This window comes from Eptesicus fuscus, chromosome 12, assembly GCF_027574615.1.
Source record: "Eptesicus fuscus isolate TK198812 chromosome 12, DD_ASM_mEF_20220401, whole genome shotgun sequence".
In the NCBI taxonomy this organism is placed as follows: Eukaryota; Metazoa; Chordata; class Mammalia; order Chiroptera; family Vespertilionidae; genus Eptesicus; species Eptesicus fuscus.
This window is the reverse complement of record NC_072484.1, coordinates 56,885,626-56,908,383: the sequence shown is the minus strand read 5'-3', so window position 1 is coordinate 56,908,383 and position 22,758 is coordinate 56,885,626. Positions and strand designations below refer to the sequence as shown.

Sequence of the window (22,758 nt, the reverse complement as noted above, 5' to 3'; positions counted from 1 at the left end):
TATAATACATATGACACACAAAATATGTGATAATTAACTGTGATGTTATTGGTGAGGCTTTCACTTAGCAGGTAACTATTAGTTAAGTTTTTGGGGAATCAAAAGTTAAACGTCAATTTTTAATTGTGAAAAATTCACAATTAAATTGTAATTTACAATTCTTCCTTTACTGTTTAATAAGCAAATGAATGTGATATGTCAAAAGACAAGAATCACTTTTTGCAAATTAATAGAACATAAATCTGTAAAATTCAGTTTAAATATTTTTTATACGTATATATTGCTTTTCAGGAACCTAACCATGGTATAAATCTAGACACTAAACAATCTACACTTCACTAATCTGTGAGCTTCTAGAAGACAAATACAATGTCCTTATTTACTTCTATAACTCCAGTTAGCAAATGTCTGGAATACAGTACATGTTCAAATGAATGAAATAGTAAACATTTATACCATAAGGGGAAAAAATACATATAGATAATAGAAGAAAGCATATATAACAAGTTGTCCCAAAAAGACAAATTTGGCAGCCAATGTAAAAACAAAAACAAAAAACTTAGCATTCATGCTCTTTGAAGTAATCAAGAATTTCTTCCTAGACACTACAGAAAGAAGTGATGGAAAATAATGAACCTCCTCAATTACATCACTGAACATATTATTAGGGTTTTTTTTTTTTAATATATTTTTTTTATTTCAGAGAGGAAGGGAGGGAGAGATGAGAGAGAATCATTGATCGGCTGCCTCCTGAACACCCCACATTAGGGTTGGAGCCCGCAACCTGGGCATGTGCCCTGACTGAAAATCGAACCATGACCTCTTGGTTCAGAGGTCAATGCTCAACCACTGAGCCATGCCAGCTAGGCACATTGTTAACTTTTTAAGAGCTACTTATTAACCCTTTGCACTTGCTTGCTTTTTTCTCGACTCCTTTATTCTAATGCTAACCGTGTCGAGTCACACTCGACATCCGAGTGCAAAAGGTTAATATAAGCCAATCACATCACTCTAAAAGATGATTAGGTAAAGTCAAATTCTAAGGAAGAACTCAAATTTACATGGAAAACATATACTTTATTGTTATAGATTTTAAAACAAAAATAAACTGCATTAGGAGGTTAAAAACCTAGTAGGCAGTATTTCTCAGTTTAAATGTCCATAACTCCTAAGGCTAAGCAAATAACAACAAAATAGATACGTTATAACTAACAATTACCAGAAGACATCATATCATACTTGTCAAAAGAAATGGAGTAAAAAAGACAAAACTATCAGTCTTACCTATAGAATTTAACAGTAAATTCAATCAAAAAAGCGAGTCAATTTATACATGACCCTGAAGTCACAGAGGATAGCTAGGAGCTAAATACATCCCCCAAATATCATAAAAGCCACTAAACATTTTAATGATAATAATGAAGGTGACCACATACAAAATGTTTAAGCCAAAAAAGAAAAGAGAGTGTAAATGCTTAGCAAATATAAAGTGTCAAATACAAGTTGATACTTCAAATTACCTTGCTTCAAGAACTGGCTGAATATCATTTATTAGTTGACTAGCATGACCAAATTCATCCTGAAACTCCAGAGGGATATTGAATGGAACTCCAACACGAAAAGGAGGATCCAGAAGACCAAATGAAAATTTTTCTGGCTTACCCTCTAAAAAAAAAGAAAAGGTAAAAATGTAAAGCAAATTCATTGTAGACCAGAAACAGATGCAATTATACATGAGAAATTAAACTACAATAAAGATGGCATTTAAAATCTGTGCAAAATTTCATAAATCCACTTCAGAAAATAATAAAGTTAGATCCCTATCTCATACCATACATAAAAGTAAAATTCTAAAAGTAGAGATTATCCTATATAATAAAAGATAATATGCAAATTGACCATCACTCCAAAACACAAGATGACCGCCCCCATGTGGACACAAGATGGCCGCCACAAGATGGCCAGTAGGGGAGAGCAGTTGTGGGCGATCAGGCCAGCAAGGGAGGGCAGTTGGGAGGGACCAGGCCTGCAAGGGAGGGCAGTTGGGGGTGTTCAGACCTGCAGGGGAGGGCAGTTAGGGGTGACTGGACCGGCAGAGGAGGGTAGTTGGGGGCAACCAAGACTGCAGGGGAGGACAGTTAGGGGCAATCAGGCCGGCAGGGGAGCAGTTAGGTGTTAATCAGGCTGGCAGGGGAGTGGTTAGGGGGTGATCAGGCTGGCAGGCAGAAGCGGTTAGGGGCAATCAGGCATGCAGGCAGGCAAGCGGTTGGGAGCCAGCAGTCCTGGGTTGTGAGAGGGATGTCCAACTGCCTGGTGGGATCGGGCCTAAACAGGCAGTCAGACATCCCTCGAGGGGGTCCCAGATTGGAGAGGGTGCAGGCTGGGCTGAGGGACGCACTGGGCCTCTAGTCCTATATAATAAAACCCTACGATGCGAATATACTGAACAGTCACTATGATGCACACTGACCACCAGGGGGCAGACACACAATGCAGGAGCTGCCCCTGGTGGTCAGTGCACTCCCACAGGGGGAGTGCCGCTCAGCCAGAAGCCAGGCTCATGGCTGGCGAGTGCAGCGGCTGTGGTGGGAGCATCCACTGAGGGGTCTCGGACTGCGAGAAGGCACAGGCCAGGCTGAGGGATGCCCCCCACTAGTGCACAAATGTCGTACACTGGTACTCTAGTTAGAATAGCCTATATAATAAAGAGGTAATATGCAAATCGACTGTCACTCCAACACACAAGATGGCTGCCCCCATGTGGACACAAGATCGCTGCCACAAGATGGCCGGCAGGGGAGGGCAGTGGTGGGCAATCAGGCCAGCAGAGGAGGGCAGTTGGGAGGGACCAGGCTTGCAAGGGAGGGCAGTTGTGGGCGATCAGGCCTGCAGGGGAGGGCAGTTGGGGGGGACCAGGCCGGCAGAGGAGGGCAGTTAGGGGTGACCAGGCCAGCAGAGGAGGGCAGTTAGGGGTGACCAGGCCAGCAGAGGAGGGCAGTTAGGGGTGACCAGGCCAGCAGAGGAGGGCAGTTAGGGGTGACCAGGCCAGCAGAGGAGGGCAGTTAGAGGCAATTGGGCCAGCAGGGGAGCAGTTAGGCATCGATCAGGGCAGTTGGGATGATCTGGCTAGCAGGGGAGCAGTTAGGCGCCAATTAGGCTGGCAGGGGAGTGGTTAGGGGGTGATCAGGCTGGCAGGCAGAAGCGGTTAGGGGCAATCAGGCAGGCAGGCATGCGAGTGGTTAGGAGCCAGCAGTCCCGGATTGAGAGAGGGATGTCCGACTGCCGGTATAGGCCCGATCCCAGGGGATCGGGCCTAAACCGGCAGTCAGACATCCCCCCAAGGGGTCCCAGATTGGAGAGGGTGCAAGCTGGGTTGAGGGACACACACACACACACACACACACCCCTGTGCACGAATTTTGTGCACCGAGACTCTAGTAATAAAGAATATGCTTATAACCATATAGTAGAAAAAACTAAGGCAAACATTATTAAACGCATAATTAATAATCTTATTACATAAAATAAACAAAGCTAAAAAGAGAAGTCCTTTATGAGAAAGTATTTGCAACACAGGATTGCAATCCAGAATACATAACACCTCCTCTAAACCAGCTGTTCTCAAAGTATGGTCTCTAGTCTAATAGTTTCAGACATCCCTGGGAAATTATTAGAAATGTAAATCCTAGGGCTCATCTCAAACCTACTAAGTCAGAATCTCTGAGAGTGATGCCTAGCAATCTATTTTAATAAGTCCTCCAGGTGATTCAAATACAAGCTCTAATTTGAGAACCATAGCTTTAACTATTGAAATGGCCACAGCAAATGAACAGGCTTTCACAGATGACATAAAGTGTTCAATAAAGGCTAGAGGAGCTGCATAACTTAATAATTAAAGGAATAATTTAACTGCCAATTAGCAAAACATAAATATAGGCTGACCAGAAATGATCATAGGGAAACTGGAACTCTCATAGTCTTTTGGTGAGGGTCCCACAACCTTTTGGGAAGACAATTTGAGAGTAAATATATAGTGTGTTCCTCAGAAATGTCCACACATACTCTGAATAATTATAAAGGCAGTGTTTAATAAATACATTTTATTTTCAAAATTGAGCTATCAGCTGTTACAGTGTGCATACATTTTTTTAGGGGACACCCTGTATATATCTTTAAAAAGTTTAAGCACATACACTTCAGTTTGGCAATTCTACTTCTTGGTATCTACAGTAGAGAAATTCTAACACACAGCAGCATAATTCTCCCCCCGCCCCCGCAAAAAAAAAACACACCCCAATATTATTTGTAATAGACCCCCAAAATGGAAAACAGCTCAAATTTTTGTCAACAGAAAACTGCAGAATGTGTTCCACAGCTATTTAAAAAAATGTGGAAGATTTACATGTCCAAAAAGAAAAGATCTCCACGGTGGCCCATCTCTTTAAAGAAGGCAAAATGGTCACAAGGTCTTGGGTCAGCTCTTTCTCAAAAAACGCATAATAATAACAACACTACAGAGATTTTTTCCTTCTTTTAAAGAGGCCTAAACATAAAAAAACAACAATAAAAAAAGGACAACAGTAACAGATTTTGAAAGCTGGAGAACATATAGATAAATGTCACTGACTTAGCAGAAAGACCCAAGAAACCTCAAATCCTCAATCACAACAAAGTAAGCAGAGAACCAATTTAATTCACTCTATAGGACACCCAAAAGTCTCAGGAATAATTGTATCAAGTTGGAGTGAAAGTGAAACAAAAAAGGAAGACCTGCTGAAGTCTGTGTAAGAAACAGTTCCATGGATCCCTACCCCTCAATACACAGAGCCAGTCAACTGCCTTCTTCAGCCTCAGCAATAGATGGGAAAGGTTTATTGTCTGGGGAAGATTAAAAAAAAAAAAAAGTAGGTCTAAGGAGTGAGGGAAACAGCACTACCAAAGTGTCATAGTTTACTGAAAATAGGAAAATCAAGTGAAGATTATATACTAAATATGAGACTCTCAACAGTCTTTCCCAGATGGGCTCCCAAAATGTTGGCAGCCAGGTGTTTACCCTCCTACCAGGAGAATGGAAGGCTCCACTCTAGGGAATCTGGACAAAGAAAGAAAAACCTAAAAATTTCCATATCATAATCTCCCAAATAAAATAAAAGCTTAAAAATATCCTATTCTTAAATGTGAACAAGTCACCAGTCAGATAAAAGCATCTAATATGAAAGACCTAGACAAATGTGAAAAATATCAACAGGGAGAAAACATACAATGAATAAAGAAAATTTAAAAGCTTCAAGAAAAACCGCCACTATTATTAATAAGCTCAGAGAATAAAGATACTGAGTCCATGAGGTAGAAGGAGAATACATTAAAAGGGAATAAAAAGAGAATGAAAAATATGTTTTAGAAAGTAAAAAATGAGCCCTAGAAGGTGTGGCTCAGTTCGTTGAACATCGTACGGTGCACCAAAAAGGTTGCCGGTTCAATTCTTTGTCAGGGCACAAGCCCAGGTTGATGGTTCAGTCCTGTTGGGGTGCATAGGAGAGGCTACGGATCAATGTTTCTCTCTCACATTGATGTTTCTCTCTCCCTCTATCTTCCCCTCTCTATAGAGTCAATAAAAATGTATTTTTTAAAAAGAAATAAACTAAAACATGATAGCAGAAAAAACCCTTAACAGAAAGTGTAATACTAGTACACATGTTAATAAAATCTCACATAAAGTAGAAAATTAAATCCAAGAGATGGAATCTAGAAAAAAGAATATCAGTCAATATCAGACACCTCAGTCAAGAGGGCCAACATCTTGATATCAGATGTTGTAGAAAGACAAACAGAACAGGGAATCAAAGTATTTTAAAGAAAATTCCTAGAATTTAAAATTTCAGAAACTGAGACCAAAACACAGACTCACCAAATATATAGGTGTTGGGAAAGAGGGATTCATATGCAAAAGTCAGGAATCAGAATAGCTTTAGACTTTACCAGGAACAATGAAAGCTAGATAACAATAATGTCTTCAAAATTTACAAGAAACGTAACAGTCAAGAAGAACTACAAAGTCATTTTAAGATCTAAATCTTTATGCAATTGGTCGAACGTCTTTTACTAAATTATCTATTTATTCCTCCTTAATTTAAAATACCACCTTTAGCATATAAATATGTATTAATATTTTGTTTACCTTTAACAGAAAATTTAATTGCTTTACATGGTAGTGGTCTTCCAGCATAAGTGTCTGCATTACTTTCATTCAATACAACTTGTAATTTCAATGTATAATTCCCCAATTTTTGAATATTTTCTGGAAAAATAAAAAAGAAATTATAAATCAAGTCAACATGACATTGATACAATTTTTAACATTCAGAATAACTCACCCATTTTTTTAAACCAGTAAGGCCATTTTCCTCCATGTTGACTAATATGTGAAATTATTTCTTTATTTCCACTTGAAGCTTAATAAAAGAAAAAAAACAAGCATTTATTACCTGTGAAACTGAATATGAATATAAAGTGTTACAATAGCATCAAATATTTTTTTTGCTTTAATTTTTAAAAGTTATTTTGAAACTTTGAAAGATCTAAAGCATATATTCAACCGCAGCCAATCAAGCCCTGTTTCAGTACTACCCCTCCTAATGTTCCATAAAGTTCACTTTTGCCTATAAAAATTAATAAACAGAAACCTCATTTAAAATGGAGTCCGAGTACATTGAAAAAAGAGATAGAGGAAGATATAAACAAGTGGAAGAATATACTGTATTCATGGATTGGTAGAATTAACATCATTAAAATGTCCATACTACCCAAGGCAATCTACAGGTTCAATGCAATCCCTATTAAAATAACAACAGCATATTTCACAATCTAGAATATTCAAAAAATTTATATAGAACCAAAAAAGACCCAAAATAGCTGCAGCAATCGTGAGAAAAAACAAAGTTGGAGGGATCACAATACCAGATATCTAACTATACTATAAAGCCACGGTAATCAAAACAGCCTGATACTGGCATAAAAACAGGCATATAGAACAATGGAACAAAACAGAGACCCCAGAAATTGACCCACACCATTACGGTCAATAAATATTCGACAAAGGAGGCAAGAGCATACAACGGAAGTCTCTTCAATAAATGAAACTGAAGGAATTGGACAGATACATGCAACAAAGTGAAACTAGTCCACCAACTTACACGATAAACAAGAATATCTTAAAAATGAATAAATGGCAAATATAATTTTGTGAAACCATAAAAATCCTAGAAGAAAACAGGCAGTAAAATCTCAGACACCTTGCATAGCAGTATTTTTGCTGATACATCTCCTATGGCCGTGGTCGGCAAATTGCGGCTCGCGAGCCACATGCGGCTCTTTGGCCCCTTGAGTGTGGCTCTTCCACAAAATACCACGGTCTGGGCGAGTCTATTTTGAAGAAGTGGCGTTAGAAGAAGTTTAAGTTTAAAAAATTTGGCTCTCAAAAGAAATTTCAATCGTACTGTTGATATTTGGCTCTGTTGACTAATGAGTTTGCCGACCACTATCGAAGGGCAAGAGAAATAAAGGAAAAAATAAACAAATGGGGCTACATCAAATTAAAAAGCTTCTGCACAGCAAAAGAAACAATCAACAAAATGAAAATGGAACTGTATGGGAGAACATATTTGCCAATGATACATCTGATAAAGGGTTATCTTTCAAAATATATGAAGAACTCATACAACTCAATACCAAGGAGACAAAAAATCCAATGTAAAAAATGGGCAAAGGACCTGAACAGACACTTTTCCAAAGAGGACACATAGATGGCCAACAGACATATGAAAAAACGTTCCATGTCACTAATCATCAGAGAGATGCAAATAAAAACTACAGTGAGGTATCACCTCAAACCGGCCAGAATGGCTACCATCAATAAAAAACAAGTGCTGGTGAGGATGTAGAGAAAAGGGAACCATAGTGCACTGCTGGTGGAAATGCAGGCTGCAGCAGATACCATGGAAAAAGGTATGGGGTTTCCTCAAAAAATTAAATTTGGAACTGCTGTTTGCAGCGATCACACTTCTGTGAATATATCCTACGAATCCCAAAACACCAATCAGAAAGAATATATGCACCACTGTGTTCATAGCAGTGACAGCCCAAGTGCCCATCAGTACATGAGTGGATAAAAAAGCAGTGGTACGTTTACACATTGGAATACTACGTGGTTGATAAAAAAGAAGGATCTCTTAAACTTTGTGAAAAGCATGGATGAATCTGGAGATTATGCTAAGCGAAATAAGCCAGTCAGAGAAAGACACACATCACAAGACCTCACTTACATGTGGTAGATTCTAACGAACAAAATAAACCAAAGAACAAAATAGGTCCAGAGGCATGGATGCATGGAACAAACTGACAGATCTTGCAGGGCAGTGTAGTGGGGAGGACAGGAAGAAATGAACCCAAGAACATATATGCCCATGGACACAGACAATAGTGTAGGAAGGGCCAGGGTGGGGCAAGGGCTGGGTGGAAGGGGTAAAGGGGGAGAAATCGGGAACATCTGTAATACTGTGAACAATAAATAAATAATTTTTTCAAGATTAAAAAAGCACTGTTTATATAATCTCTAAGATATAGAGATCTACTGTTAACAGAAAAAAACGGGATAAAACATACTTATATAAATAAAATATGCTATCTTTTTTGTAAGGAAAGAAATATGAATATATTTGTTCTTGCTTAGAATTATAACAGGAAAAATAGGAAAGATAAGCCAAAAAGTAATAAAATTACTACATAAAGAAGGAGAAAGAAAACAGCAGAGAAATAACATCACTTCTCTGAAATATTCTTTATTAATTTTTACTTTGAAATGATTTTTACTTATTTTTAAAAACCCATTGAAACAAAGCAATTCATAAGCAAAACCAAAATGTATGTCAAGTAGATGATGTAACCACATTAAAAAGACAGAATTATTTTCAGTGATGTTAGAATCTTACCTTATAATAAACAAATATGCAAATTGACCGCACCTTCGCTACACCCAAGCCACGACCACAAACCACGCCCACCAGGAAACCGTTGCAGGGACGATGGGTGCAGCCGAGCCCAAGGCCGGGCGGCTTTCCCGGCCTTGGGCACCAGCTGGGAGCCTACATGGATCGCAGGAAACCACTGGGGGTCGGCTCCTGCGATCCCTAGCAGGGACGCTGGGTGCGGCCGAGCCCAAGGCCGGGAAAGCCTCGGGTGGCTTTCCCGGCCTTGGGCACCAGCTGGGAGCCTGCACGGATCGCAGGAAACCACTGGGGGTCGGCTCCTGCGATCCCTAGCAGGGACGCTGGGTGCGGCTGAGCCCAAGGCCGGGAAAGCCGCCCGAGGAAAGCCTCGGCTTTCCCGGCCTTGGGCACCAGCAGGGAGCCTGCACGGATCGCAGGAAACCACTGGGGGTCGGCTCCTGCGATCCTTAGCAGGGATGTTGGGTGAGGCCGAGCCCAAGGCCACCGCCCGGGGCCAAGCCCCGACCCTGAAAGAAGGCAGAAGGCGGTGGCCACAGCCAAGGCCTGGGTCCCCGGTGCCGGCAGAAAACTGGTGCAGGCAGCCAGGTGAATGAAGGTCTATTGCACGAATCTTCGTGCAAACGGGCTACTAGTTTTTTTATAATTTACACAGAGAAATATATTTTAAGCACAACAGAGCTGCAAAAAAAGTCAAATTTAATTCAAAAGTCTTCTTAGTAGTAATTATATTAGTACTAGAGGCCCAGTGCATGGTCCCCTCAGCCCAGCCTGCACCCTCCCCAATCCAGGACCCCTGGGGGCAGTTGGACATCCCTCTCACAATCTGGGACCACTGGCTCCTAACTGCTCACCTGCCTGCCTGCCTGATCGCCCCTAACTGTCCCCCCTCCCCCGCTGGCCTGGTTGCCAACTGCACCCCCTCCCGCTGGCCTGGTTGCCCTCAACTGCCCCCCACCGGCCTGGTCACCCCTCACTGCCCCCCTCTACCGGCCTGGTTGCCCCTCACTGCCCCCCGCACTGGCCTGGTCACCCCACGCAGCCTGCTGCTCAGTCATCTGGTTGCCCCTCACTGACCCCCCTGCCGGCCTGGTAACCCCATGAAGCCTGTTTGGTCGTCCATTTGGTTGCGATGGTTGTTTAGGCTTTTACATAGATAGATTATTTTGAAATTATTTAAAAATATGTTTTTGTTGATTTTTTTTAGAAAGAAAAGAAGGGCCGAGACCGGTTTGGCTCAGTGGATAGAGCGTCGGCCTGCGGACTCAAGGGTCCCAGGTTCGATTCCGGTCAAGGGCATGTACCTTGGTTGCGGGCACATCCCCAGTAGGGGGTGTGCAAGAGGCAGCTGATCGATGTTTCTCTCTCATCGATGTTTCTAACTCTCTATCCTTCTCCCTTCCTCTCTGTAAAAAATCAATAAAATATATTAAAAAAAAAAAAAAAAAAAAAAAAAAAAAAAAAAAAAGAAAGAAAAGAAGGGAGAGGAATAGAAAGAAACATTGATGAGAAAGAAACATCAATTTGCTGCCTCCTACACACACCCCGGTGAGGATTTCAGGCATGTACCCTGACTGGGAACCAGGTGACCTCTTGGCTCATGGATTGATGCTCAACCACAGAGCCACACCAGATGGGCAAGTTTCTGATTTTTTTAAAATTAAAAAAAAAAATCTTTATTGCTGAAAGTATTACATAGCCCTCCCCCCAAATTGACCCCCTGCCCTCATCCAGGCCTTCACCACCCTATTGTCTGTGTCCATAAGTTATGCATATATGCATACAAGTTCTTTGGTTAATCTCCTCCCACCCACCCCCACTCTCCTTCTGATTTTTAATTAATGTATTTTTGAACAAATACTTATTCATTATCTCCTATGTACTAGGTACTAGAAAAAAGTGAAGAATATAAACATTATCCTTGCTTTCATGGAGTTTCTATCTTTAAAGCAAGCAGTCCAACAAAATATATTGCCTTTGACAGCTTTATTCCAAAAAGGCAGTTAGGTAGCTGTGACAAAAAAACTTAAAGACACCTCAAAGCCTAAATATTTACTATCTAATCCTTCACAAATACTTTGCTACCTTTGTTCCAAACAGCAAAGACACATTTAATAAATAACAGAGTTTTGAGTTATAAAAATAAATTTAAAGACATGAATGTGAAACTAGAAAATCGTAATAGAAAATATCTATCATTATTATTAGAAGTTTCTCTGACCAGTGACAATCTGAACCCTGAAAAATAAAGCTTGTCAAAAATATGCTATTCGAAAGTTTAAGGCAGAAGAAACATATGCAAAGAAAGGTTTAGAGGTGGGAAAATTGGATTTGTATGAAAACAAAAAGAATGTGTTTATGATTAGGAGTATGGTAAATGAGGATGAAAATGGTATAAAATGAAGTTAAAGAGGGAGACAGGGTTAGATCATGTGTGAAATCTTGCAGGTCTATTAAAATTCCACAGCTAACATCATACCTAACGAAAGACTGAAAGCTTTACTTCTATTCAATACATTACTGGAAGTCCTAGCCAGAGTAATCAGGAAAAAATAAAAAGAATCCATTTGGAAAGGAAGACATAAAATGACCTCTGTTCATATGACAGTATCTTATATAGAGAAAAACCTACAGATTTCACAAAAAATTGTTAAGAGTTAAAAAATTCAGTAAACTTGTGGGATACAAAATCATATTCATGGATTGTTGAGATGACAATAATATCCAACTGATCTACAAATTCAATATAATCCTTATCAAAATCCTAATGACATATTTTGCAGAAATAGAGAACCCATTCTAAATTCATATAACATCTCAAGGGTCCCAAAGAGCCATAACAATCTTGAAAAGGAAGAAAAAAACTGAATGACTCACATGAACAGTGTGGTACTTACTCAGCCATAAAAAAAAAAAATTAAAATCATGTAATTTGTGACACCATGGATGGAGCTGGAGGGTATTTTGGTAAGTAAAATACCACATAATTTCATTTGTAGAATCATGTGAAATCTAAAAAACAAAACTAATGAACAAACAAAACAAAAAACAGATAGATAACAAGAAACAAACTTGGTGGTTACCAGAGAGGGGAAGGGTTGAAGGGTGGGCAAAATAGATGAAAGGGATTAAGAGAGGTACAAACTTCCAGTTATAAAGTAAGTCATGGGATGTAATGTAATGCATAGGGAATATCAATATATATAAAATCTAAATATATAAAAGGCAAATATGGAAAGTGTCCCCTCGGGAGTTCGATCTCTCATTATGACGTGCGCTGACCACCAGGGGGCAGTGTGAATGAAGGAAGGCCCCAGTCGGCAGCCGTTAGGCCTAAATGGGCTCTGATCGCCGGCCAGGCCTAGGGACCCTACCCATGCATAAATTTTGTGCACCGGGCTTCTAGTCCTATATAATAAAAGCTAATATGCAAATCGACCAAAAGGCAGAATGACCGGTCTCTATGACGCGCACTGACCACCAGGGAGCAGACACTCAACGCAGAAGCTGCTTCCTGGTGGTCAGTGTGCTCCCACAGGGGGAGCGCCGCTCAACCAGAAGCTGGGCTTATGGCTGGTGAGGGGCAGTGATGGTGGCCTCTCCTGCCTCCACGGCAGTGCTAAGGATGTCCAACTACCGGCTTAGACCCACTCCCAATCCCCCAAGGGCTCCCAGACTGCGAGAGGGCACAGGCCGGGCTGAGGAACACCCCCATCCCGAGTGCAAGAATTTCGTGCACCAGGACTTTAGTATATATATATAAAAGCCTAAGAGACCAGCCAAATGGCTGATAGGTAGGATGTGCACTGACCACCAGGGGGCAGGCGCTTGACACAGGAGCTGCCGAGCAACAGTAACTTTGTAGAGTGCCCTCTTGCACTCCAGGACCCCTCGGGGGATGTCAGACTGCCAGTTTCGGCCCTGCCAGAGGGGCCAAACTCATTCCGCTGATGCCCTTCAAGCCCCAGTGCCGCCTCCAGTGCAGCCGGCCTCAGAGGGACCAGGGGAGGTTGGCTCCAGGGCGTGTCCGGTCCGTCTCGCCCAGTCCCACCCCTGCCAGCCACCTTCTAATTAATTTCCTTTCAATGTGTACGAATCTGTGCACCAGGCCTCTAGTAATCAATAATAAATGTAACAACTTTGGTGACAGAGGTAACTAGACTTATAGTCGGAATCATTTAATAATTTATATAAATATCAGAATCACTTATAATGTACATCTGAAGCCAATAGGATATTGTATGTCAATTATATGTCAATAAATTTTTTTTAAAACCAACACATAAAAACAACAACAATGTAGTACTGTCATAATGACAGACATACAGACCAATGGAATTCAATATAGCGCCCTTCCATATACGGTTAAATGATTTTTGACAAGGATACCATGACCATTCAATGAGGAAAGAAGTCTTTTTGACAAATGATGCTGGGAAAACTGAATATCCCCATGCAAAAGAAGTTAACCATATATAAAAAAAAATTAACCTATATAAAACTCAACTCAAAATGGATCAAATAATAAAAGGTAGGAGCTAAAACTGCAAAACTCATAGAAGTAAACATTCAAGAAAAGCTTCATAACACTGGATTTGGCAATGACTAAGTGGATATGACACTGAAAGCACAGGCAACAAAAGCAAAAATAGACAAATTGGATTATATCAAAATCTAAAACTTTTCTGCATCAAAAACACCATCAATAGGGTAAAAAGGCAACCCATGGAATCAAAGAAAATACCTACAAATCATATTATCTGACAAGGGATTATTGCACAAACAATATAAAAAACTCCTATAAATCAACAACAAACAAAAAAACCAATTTGATTTTAAAATGGACAAAGGACTGGATTAAACATTTCTCAAAGAATATGTAGAGATGGCCAATAAGCATATGAAAAGATGCTCAAGTTCACTGATCATTAGGGAAATGCAAATCAAAACCACAATAAGGTATCATTCATAACAATTAGGATGACATTAAAATAACTAAATAACATGTTGGCAAGGATGTGAAGATATTGGAACCCTTCTATGGGAATGTATAATGGTACAGTCACTGTGTGGACAATGGATAAAAAAGTTAAACAAGGTGACTCAAGATGAGCAATAATACCCAGTTCTTTCCTCTTTACCAAAGAGTGGGTAAGGCTTATTATGTGAACCAAGTACTTTTGGCCAACAGGTTCTGAGCCACAGTATTTTCTACTTAGAGGGGATTCAAAGATCATTTACATTCCTATCTAGTAGAAATTACAATACATGTATTTTAGCCCATATAGTTACCTACATGGGAAAATTCAGAATAAAGTTTTTAAAAAAAGACTTAGAATATTATCAATTAAAAAACTCAAATTATTCATAACATATTTGAAATTCCTAACTTGAATAAAATCTAAGGTTGCTAAGTTATCCTTAATTATACAAATATATTAAAATCTGTATTACACATTTAAGAACAATATTAAAGATCCAAATTAGTTTTTATACTTACTGTGTAATATAACTTTAAGCTCAACCAGGAGTTTCTTTGACCCTCCATGACCTGTTCCTGGAAGCTTTTGTATCGCTTCTCCTTTTTTATTCAGTATTTCAATCCTTAATGCACCTATTATTCCAAAATTTAAAGTAAGAGTGTCTTAGTTACACCCAATAATATGATGAACTTGCCAGGTCTTCACATGGCATTTTAATTTTTCATGGTCTTTTACATATTGGGAATGTTAGACACAAGAAAAGCCTTTTTTTCAGTATTAAGAAAAAAACAAACCAAAAACATACCAATGGTAGTTCCAGCAGGCCTAATCTCATTGGGAAATAATTCATCTCCTTCAGGCCAAGTTACTGACAATCTATCAGGAAGCCTAATAGAAAACCGGCACATTAATGTTGAAGCCCACATTTTTAAAAAATTAACATTTTGAGTATTTCTCCATGTTATAAATTACTTTGGTACACAAAACACTTTAGTTTCACAAACTTTGTTAATTATGGTTTTAATTAGAAAACAGAAGTTACAAGAAACTTTAGTATTTCTCATATATTTTGAAAGGTTAAATCTGAACTTCTACATGACTAATAATCTAAAAGTTTTCTCCACCTTAACCATCACTGTGGTTACTGAAAAGTCAGGCAAAACCTCTTAGTATTAAGAGCCAGAATTTGTCAATTTTTCATAATTTTTCATTTATTGTGTAATGATATATCTCTTTGGAGATATAATAAATTCTTAAGAACAGAAGGATTACAGTTAGATTCAGTGAGAATCAAAATGTCTCCATCATTAGCTATACAAGAGTCACAGAGAGAATTTTGATTTTCAATTTCCTTTTACTTCTCTTGCACTAATCTTTACCTCTCAGGAGTTACTACAATTTTCCTCTTGTTGTAGGCCAAAGTTGTTTTTTCTTTAAAAATATCCTAATCATAGTGCCTGTAATAGTGATACTTTAGATATATAAAATTTCCTCTTTTTTTCTGTAAAACAAATATAGGATTCTGTTTTTATAACTAGAGCTCTCGATTTTTTCATGTTGTCATAATATATACATCTAGACTACAAATGCCCTATTAGAAGAGCATAAAAACACACTCAAGAATAGCTGAAAGCACTATGATCTACTCTTGATTTTTTTTATTGCTATCATGCATCTTGAAATGTGAATTACCTTGCCATTTCATCTTCTACATATTTTTTTATAGCTTTCTCAGCAAAGGTCCTATCCAGTTTTGCAATTGGCACAACTTTTATTTCATCATACAGTGCTCGTGGTTCCTAAATCAACAAATTAAATTTATATCAACCTTTCAAAGAAAACTATTTGAATTTAGCTGCAATAAAAACATTCATTTATTTCTTCCAAAGAAATATATTTACCCTCATTAACTATATATATATTCATAATAGTTATTATTACATTACACCTCTGTGTTTATTTCCATTTTTCATGTTACCTCCTTAGGCCTAATTAAATACCATCCAAATATTAACAAGAGCATGGTATAGAGATAAAACCCAATCAAGTTTTGGAATCAATTTTTTAAAATTTAAAATTTTTTATTGCCATTTATTCCCTCTATGCTCTCTTCTACTAACACACATCCCCCTCCATCCCTGCAATCACCATACCATTGTCCGTGTTCACGAGTTCTCGCTTTTTTTAAATATGTATTTTTACTGATTTCAGAGAGGAAGGGAGAGGGACAGAGAGAGAAACATCAATGATGAGAGAGAAACATCAGCTGCCTTCTGCACGCCCCCTACTGGGAGTTGAGTCCGCAACCTGGGCATGTGCCCTTGACCAGATTCGACCCAGGGACCCTCCAATCCGCAAGCTGACACTATCTACTGAGCCAAGCCAGCTAGGGCCATGAGTTCTCTTCTTACACACTTTTTTACTCAATCTGTGCCCCCAGCACCTCCTCTCCCAGAGCTGTCTCCCTGCTTTCTCTGAGTCTCTATTTTGCTTCTTAGTTCAGTTTGTTCATTAAATTACACATATGAGTTAAAGCATATGGTATTTGTCTTTCCCTGACTGGCTTATTTCACTTAACATAATGTTAGAATAATTCATTCTTAAGAGAATTCTGGCTCTAGTGTTTACTAGTTTGTGGGCCTTGGATGAAATGTGCACTGGCCCAGTGCATGAATTCGTGCATGGGTGGGGTCCGGCCAGCCTGGCCAGAGGGAGGGGACATGGGCGGTTTGCCGGCCTGCCTGCTGGTCAAACACCTGGTCGAGGGGACAATTTGCATATTAGCCTTTTATTATATAGGATATATACTGAGTGGCCAGATTATTATGCGTTCAGAGATCATAATAATCTGGCCACTCAGTGTATGTATATTTGTTAAACATTGGGCATACAAATGTTAAATTATATAGATTATTAAAACCACCAAATATGAATTATAAAAACTCATGCTAACACTACCCAATGGAAAAACCTTTGTACCTTTTATTTTCTTTTGTTTTATTTTGTTAAACCTTTGTACCTTTATTTCTACATTTAAGCAAAAGTAAATGGTACCAACAGACTTTCAATAAATATTTTGTATTACTTGTTGTCTTACCATTGCAATTTGAACCTCTCCTCCAGTAGCATATACTTCTCCATCATGATTACCATAAAGAAAAAATTTTTCTATGCTTCCATAATAAAGAGGAAGTGTCTTGATTGTCTTCACCTAGTATTTAGTTTTGAAAGAAGGCTTTAATGTTAATATTTACTAAGAGAAACAGGTTTAATAGAATAATTATTTCACAGAACCATTTTATACAAAGGAAAAAACTTGGTATCTATCATTAGACAAATGAATTTTCAAAAAATCATTCTAATATTTTAATAAATCAAAATTGTGAAGTTCTCTACTTATTCCCAACACATTTTATAAAGACACAATACATTTTTCATACAAAAATGTCATAGCTATGCATGTGTCTAAAAGGCCCATAACTCCTTCAAAGTAATTATTATAAATACCAAAGTATCTCAAATCTTTTTCCACCATAAAATCTGGCTTTCAGACTATCAACAATGACTTACAAACTCCAACTAGTTATCACTTCCTTCAAATAAATTAGCTTTATACTTGCTGCTATAGGCAAAAGATCTAAATCAGTGGTTCTCAACCTTTCTAATGCCGCGACCCTTTAATACAGTTCCTCATGTTGTGGTGACCCCCAACCATAAAATTATTTTTGTTGCTACTTCATAACTGTAATTTTGCTACTGTTAATGAATCGTAATGTAAATATCTGTGTTTTCTGATGGTCTTAGGCGAACTTGCTAGCGGTTCTATTTTCCGATGGGTCTTAGGCAACCCTGCTAGCGGTTCTCAACCTGTGGAGGCACCTTCTATCTCTTTATAGAGTCATGACCCACAGGTTGAGAACCGCTGCTGTAGAGCCTAAGACCATCGTAAAACACAGATATTTACATTACGATTCATTAATAGTAGCAAAATTACAGTTATGAAGTAGCAATGAAAATAATTTTATGGTTGGGGGTCACTACAACATGAGGAACTGTATTAAAGGGTCGCGGCACTAGAAAGGTTGAGAACCCCTGCTATAGCATTTCTTTCCCTTACATGGCTTAAAAAAATCAAAGAGTAATTTCCATTATCCAACTCAGAAATCCTCGACAAGTACTATACGAGTTGATACCTAATCTATCTTTCCAGTCTAATTTCTAAACTATTTCTCTTCACATACACATAGCCCAAGTCTACTGCTTGCTGTTTCCCTGAACTTACAAATATCTTTGTCTATGCTCAAATTACCTGAGAAAGAATTTGACAAAGCTGATCACTCCCCTTTTCTTAAAACTCTTCACTTGACCTCCATATTCTCCTACTTCCCTTCTATCTCACCAGCTTTCCCTTTCACTCTTGTCAGCTCCCCCTTTTTCATTCTAATCCCTAAATGTTAGAAAAACAAGAATGTAGCTACACACAGTACTTCTAAGTGATTGCATCCAAATCCGAGTTTTAAATACATGACAATGATTCTCACGTTTATGGAGAGAATGGACACCCTTCTATCTTTGTAATAATTTGTGTAAACCTGAGCCTACACTTTTTTCAAGGTCCTTACAAAAGCCATTTCCTGCCCAAAGAATTTCATGATTTACTCTCTTCTCCTAGGCCCATCCTTTTTCATAGTAGTTATCACCTGCTGACCTATTATTATTTATGTTTAGGTTATCTATTTTTAAGCTGTAATATCCCTAAGGACAAAGCACATCTAATAGATCTCTGAATTCTCCACAACGCATTCTTGTTAGATCTCTAGCAACTTAAAGAAGCACATAATAAAATTTGCTAAAAAGTCATAATTTCAAATCACATTAAACACTGAAAATATCTATTTGAGTAAAGTTTATTGCAAGAAACAATAAAAACCTTGCTAACTGAGCCTTAGGCAACAAGCAATTTTTTTTTTAATGCCATGTTAAATTACGGAATTAAAATCAGCTTGGCCTTTTCATTTTTTCCTGGCTCCTGAGGAACCAATCAATACATAATTTTTAGTTGTTGCTAAATTCTAATACATCCAACCAATGTCACCCCAATAAATTCAATAAAATTTTTAATTCTAGTACATCTATTAGTTTCAAATTCTACTAAATACTGAATCTAAAAAAAAGTTAAACCTACCAGCTGTCCTGCTTTGTATATTTTTCCATCCCATTCTATTGCTGAGTATGTGGCCCAGGGGCCCTGCTTTTTAGAAGGAAGATCAGAACGTGTGATTATTCCTTTAAAAAGTGTAAATTTTATTTGTTTGTCATACTTTTCATGACAGTCTTTGAGCCAGAAAGAAAATTCTCTGTCAATTTTCACTCGCTGCTCCTGTAAAATTTAAAAACATTCTATGAAATATAGTTAACAAATACAACCATGGACACTTGTCATTCATTCCATTTTTTCTTTCACATACCCATCCAGAAAACCTAATAAAAAAGCTAAAATATTTTGCTGGATTTTTCTCCCATACAAATTTAGATTTCTAACAAAACCAGTATTACAGAAAGCAAATCTTTATTATCATCTTGGAACCAAGTCTCAATAGTCAATATCAACAATAAAACTTTACTTCCCTGCTTTAAATCTTAGGGTACACAAAAAAAATTATGAACAGTAGAGGCAATGAGAAAGGGCTAAATGGAAACCTTATCACTGTGAATCATGCACATTCTCAACAGGGCAATAAATAACTTTTTATGTATCAAGAACAGAAATACATATATATAGTACATAAACATACGTATGGCATATCTATGGTATTAAAATATCATGGGGGAAAGCAGTAAGAAAAACAGACGTCTAAAAAAGGTTCCAGATGAGGGTGATAATAAAAAAAGGGTTGAGAAACCCTGCTATGCAAAACACATTTTTCCTTTTAATTATGTAACGTATATTTATTACCTAACCCAAAAATAAAATCATAAGGTAAAAACAGTGTTTTCTAATAATATATAAGAAAATATTATTGCTTATCATTCTTCACCCTGCTGGGAGATAGTTTAGAGATTTATACTCAAACATAAGCTGCAATATATTGTTTACTGCCTGTCTTTAGGAGAGTAGGGAAGACAATCTCCACATTACATGCTTTCACAGAAGACAATGCACAAAATTACAAAAGTTCATTTCTTTCTACATCAAAAACTATCATTCTTATTTTATCAATCAATGCATGTATTTTAATTCTGACCAATCTCAAATCACCTTTTAGCCCAAAATATTTCAGTTCTACCTCAAGTTCACCCTTAAGATTAGATTAAAATTGCATAGTTTGGCTATTAAAATACAAAGACAGCCCTATATTAGATAAAATTGTTCTTATATGCTCTCATTAAATGGATATCCTTTTATAGCTTCTATTCACGATGTCACAGTCTTGATATTAAGATCTAATAAAGAACTTTAAATTTTATCCAAAATCATCTAACCATTAGCAATTTTTAAAAATTTGTTTTTAAAGTTGATTTTTAGAGAGGGGGGGAGAGAAATATAGATTTGTTGTTCTACTTATTTATATATTCATTGGTTGATTATTGTATGTGCCCTGACTGGGGGTGGTATGAACACATAAACCCTCATAGGAAAAATTTATACATATTCTTTTGATTAAATAAAAAGTATACAAAATGTCTATAAATCTACATTAATAGTGACTTTTGTTGCACATAAAATAGAACATTTGCAAATATTCAAAACTTGATATTTGCAATCATACCTGTCCATTTGAAATCCTTGTAAAAAGGGTGTTCTTATCTTTCAATTTTAGCTCAAGATCCATAAAAGTCAGTTTATTTGTGCTGACCTGGAATCTGTCATTAGTGAATAATGCACCAGATATTCTATTGTAGCACTCGATTGGTGCAAGCCCTCTCTTCTTAGGAGGAGCACACCAGTCAAAGCTTGAATAGAACAAAATAGTAGTTAGTAAAAAGATTAGGTTATAAAACAATATAATTTCAGCAAAAATAAAAACTTACTCTTCAACAGATGTATATGGTATTAGACGACCATTCCAAAAACATTCAAAAATAGGCCTTTTCCCTCTTGCAGCTTTCTCAATTATATAACAATCATCATCATCATCTTCATCTTTTAATTCTAGAACGCAGGAATAAGTGGAACAAAATGTTTATTGTATCAAGTATATGAAACTTTTAAAAAGTATATGAAACTTTTACCACTGAGAAATCAATTTCTATAAGTAAAATGTTAAAGTTGCTTCAGAGAAATGGTAACAAAAACTCACAATTGTTAATGTTGTATTCTAGAAAACCTAAAGGTAGCTTTATTCTGTTTGTCCTCAGAAAGGAAGATTTCCAAAGTGGTTATACATTACCAATGGGGTTTCTCATTTAAAAGCCAAGAATTACCGGCTGGTATGCTCAGTGGTTGAGCATTGACTTATGAACCAGGAGGTCACAGTTCGTTTCCGGTCGGGGCACATGCCCGGGTTGCGGGCTCGATCCCTAGTGTGGAGCATGCAGGGGGCAGCCGATCGATTGATGCTTCTTGCTCTCTCTCTCTCTTTCCTTCTCCCCCTCTCCCTCTCCCTTCCTCTCTGAAATCAATAAAAATATTTTTAAAATAAATAAAGTTAATAATTACTTATATACTAATCAATGTGTTAGGAGCTACACTAGCTAATCAAATTGCAATCATTAAAACCTGTTTATAAAGCAAAAGAGTCACACATTCGAAGACACTGTGCTCTAGCAGAATCCCTCTTCCCTAAAAATATAGGAGCATAAATTCTATGCCTAAAACATAAGTTTCAGCCCAGCTGGTGTGGCTCAGTGGTTGAACGTCAACCTATGAACCAGGAAGTCATGGTTCGATTCCCAGTCAGGGCACATGCCTAAGTTGCAGGCTCAATCCCCAGTGTGGGGAGTGCAGGAGGCAGCTGATGAATGATTTCTCTCATCAATGTTTCTAGCTCTCTCCTCTCCCTTCCTTTCAGAAATCAATAAAGATATATTTAAAAAACGACAACAACAAAAATACAAGTTTCACAATTTTGTCAGAACCAGTATGTTCACCTATATATTAGCTGGGGAACCTATGGTATCTAGTAGCAGCAAGTTCATCTAGTTTGGGCAAATTAATCAATAATACTAAATTTAGTTTAACTTACATAAACTATTAAATTTGCGAAGATCAGATCCAGGTGATACAGCAAAAATTATATGTTACAAACCATCAAACACATATTTAATACAACTATCTATAGCATTTTATGTTTGTTAGCAATACATTTTCATATATCCACTTAAATCAGGATCAAACATTATAATAGTGATATAGCAACATCTCAGTTTTTCTGGCATTAAGTCAGCCCCACAAATAGACTTCTTCCCACAAAAAAAAAAAAACCCTCACAAGGAGTCCCTAAATAAAAGTTCCTTTCAGACCAAATTGCTTTGCTCTTAGAGAACCCCTCTAATCATCACTCCATTTATTGGCTCTTATTTTAAGAAATCATTTGAAGAACTTTACCTTCCTGTCTACAAGCATACAAATATTAGAAATGGCAAATTAAAGAGGGAGTGGAGACATCACAGGAGGTAGAGTCACTGAGTAGTAACATGTATGAACACTGAATCAATAAAGTTGGACAAAAAAACAGCGGTTTCTTATTTACTCCTCAAAACACCTCCATGAAGCATGAGACATGTTTTGAGGGTAACCCCTCTCATCTCACAGATAAGGAAAACTGAGATAG

The 22,758-nt window shown here is 37.7% G+C and overlaps 1 protein-coding gene across 1 annotated transcript in view; it reads right to left on the bottom strand.

The window, feature by feature from the left end:
• Window positions 1-22,758, bottom strand: part of SMCHD1 (structural maintenance of chromosomes flexible hinge domain containing 1) — a 159,359-nt gene that overhangs the window by 94,685 nt on the left and 41,916 nt on the right. The window contains exons 11-20 of the mRNA XM_054723730.1: window positions 21,017-21,137; window positions 20,755-20,938; window positions 19,170-19,364; window positions 17,082-17,195; window positions 15,677-15,783; window positions 14,790-14,872; window positions 14,503-14,616; window positions 6,375-6,452; window positions 6,179-6,298; window positions 1,521-1,665 (exon numbers count right to left, since the gene is read on the bottom strand). Coding sequence (XP_054579705.1) covers window positions 1,521-1,665; window positions 6,179-6,298; window positions 6,375-6,452; window positions 14,503-14,616; window positions 14,790-14,872; window positions 15,677-15,783; window positions 17,082-17,195; window positions 19,170-19,364; window positions 20,755-20,938; window positions 21,017-21,137 — 1,261 coding nt within the window. The remainder of the gene's footprint in view (window positions 1-1,520; window positions 1,666-6,178; window positions 6,299-6,374; window positions 6,453-14,502; window positions 14,617-14,789; window positions 14,873-15,676; window positions 15,784-17,081; window positions 17,196-19,169; window positions 19,365-20,754; window positions 20,939-21,016; window positions 21,138-22,758) is intronic.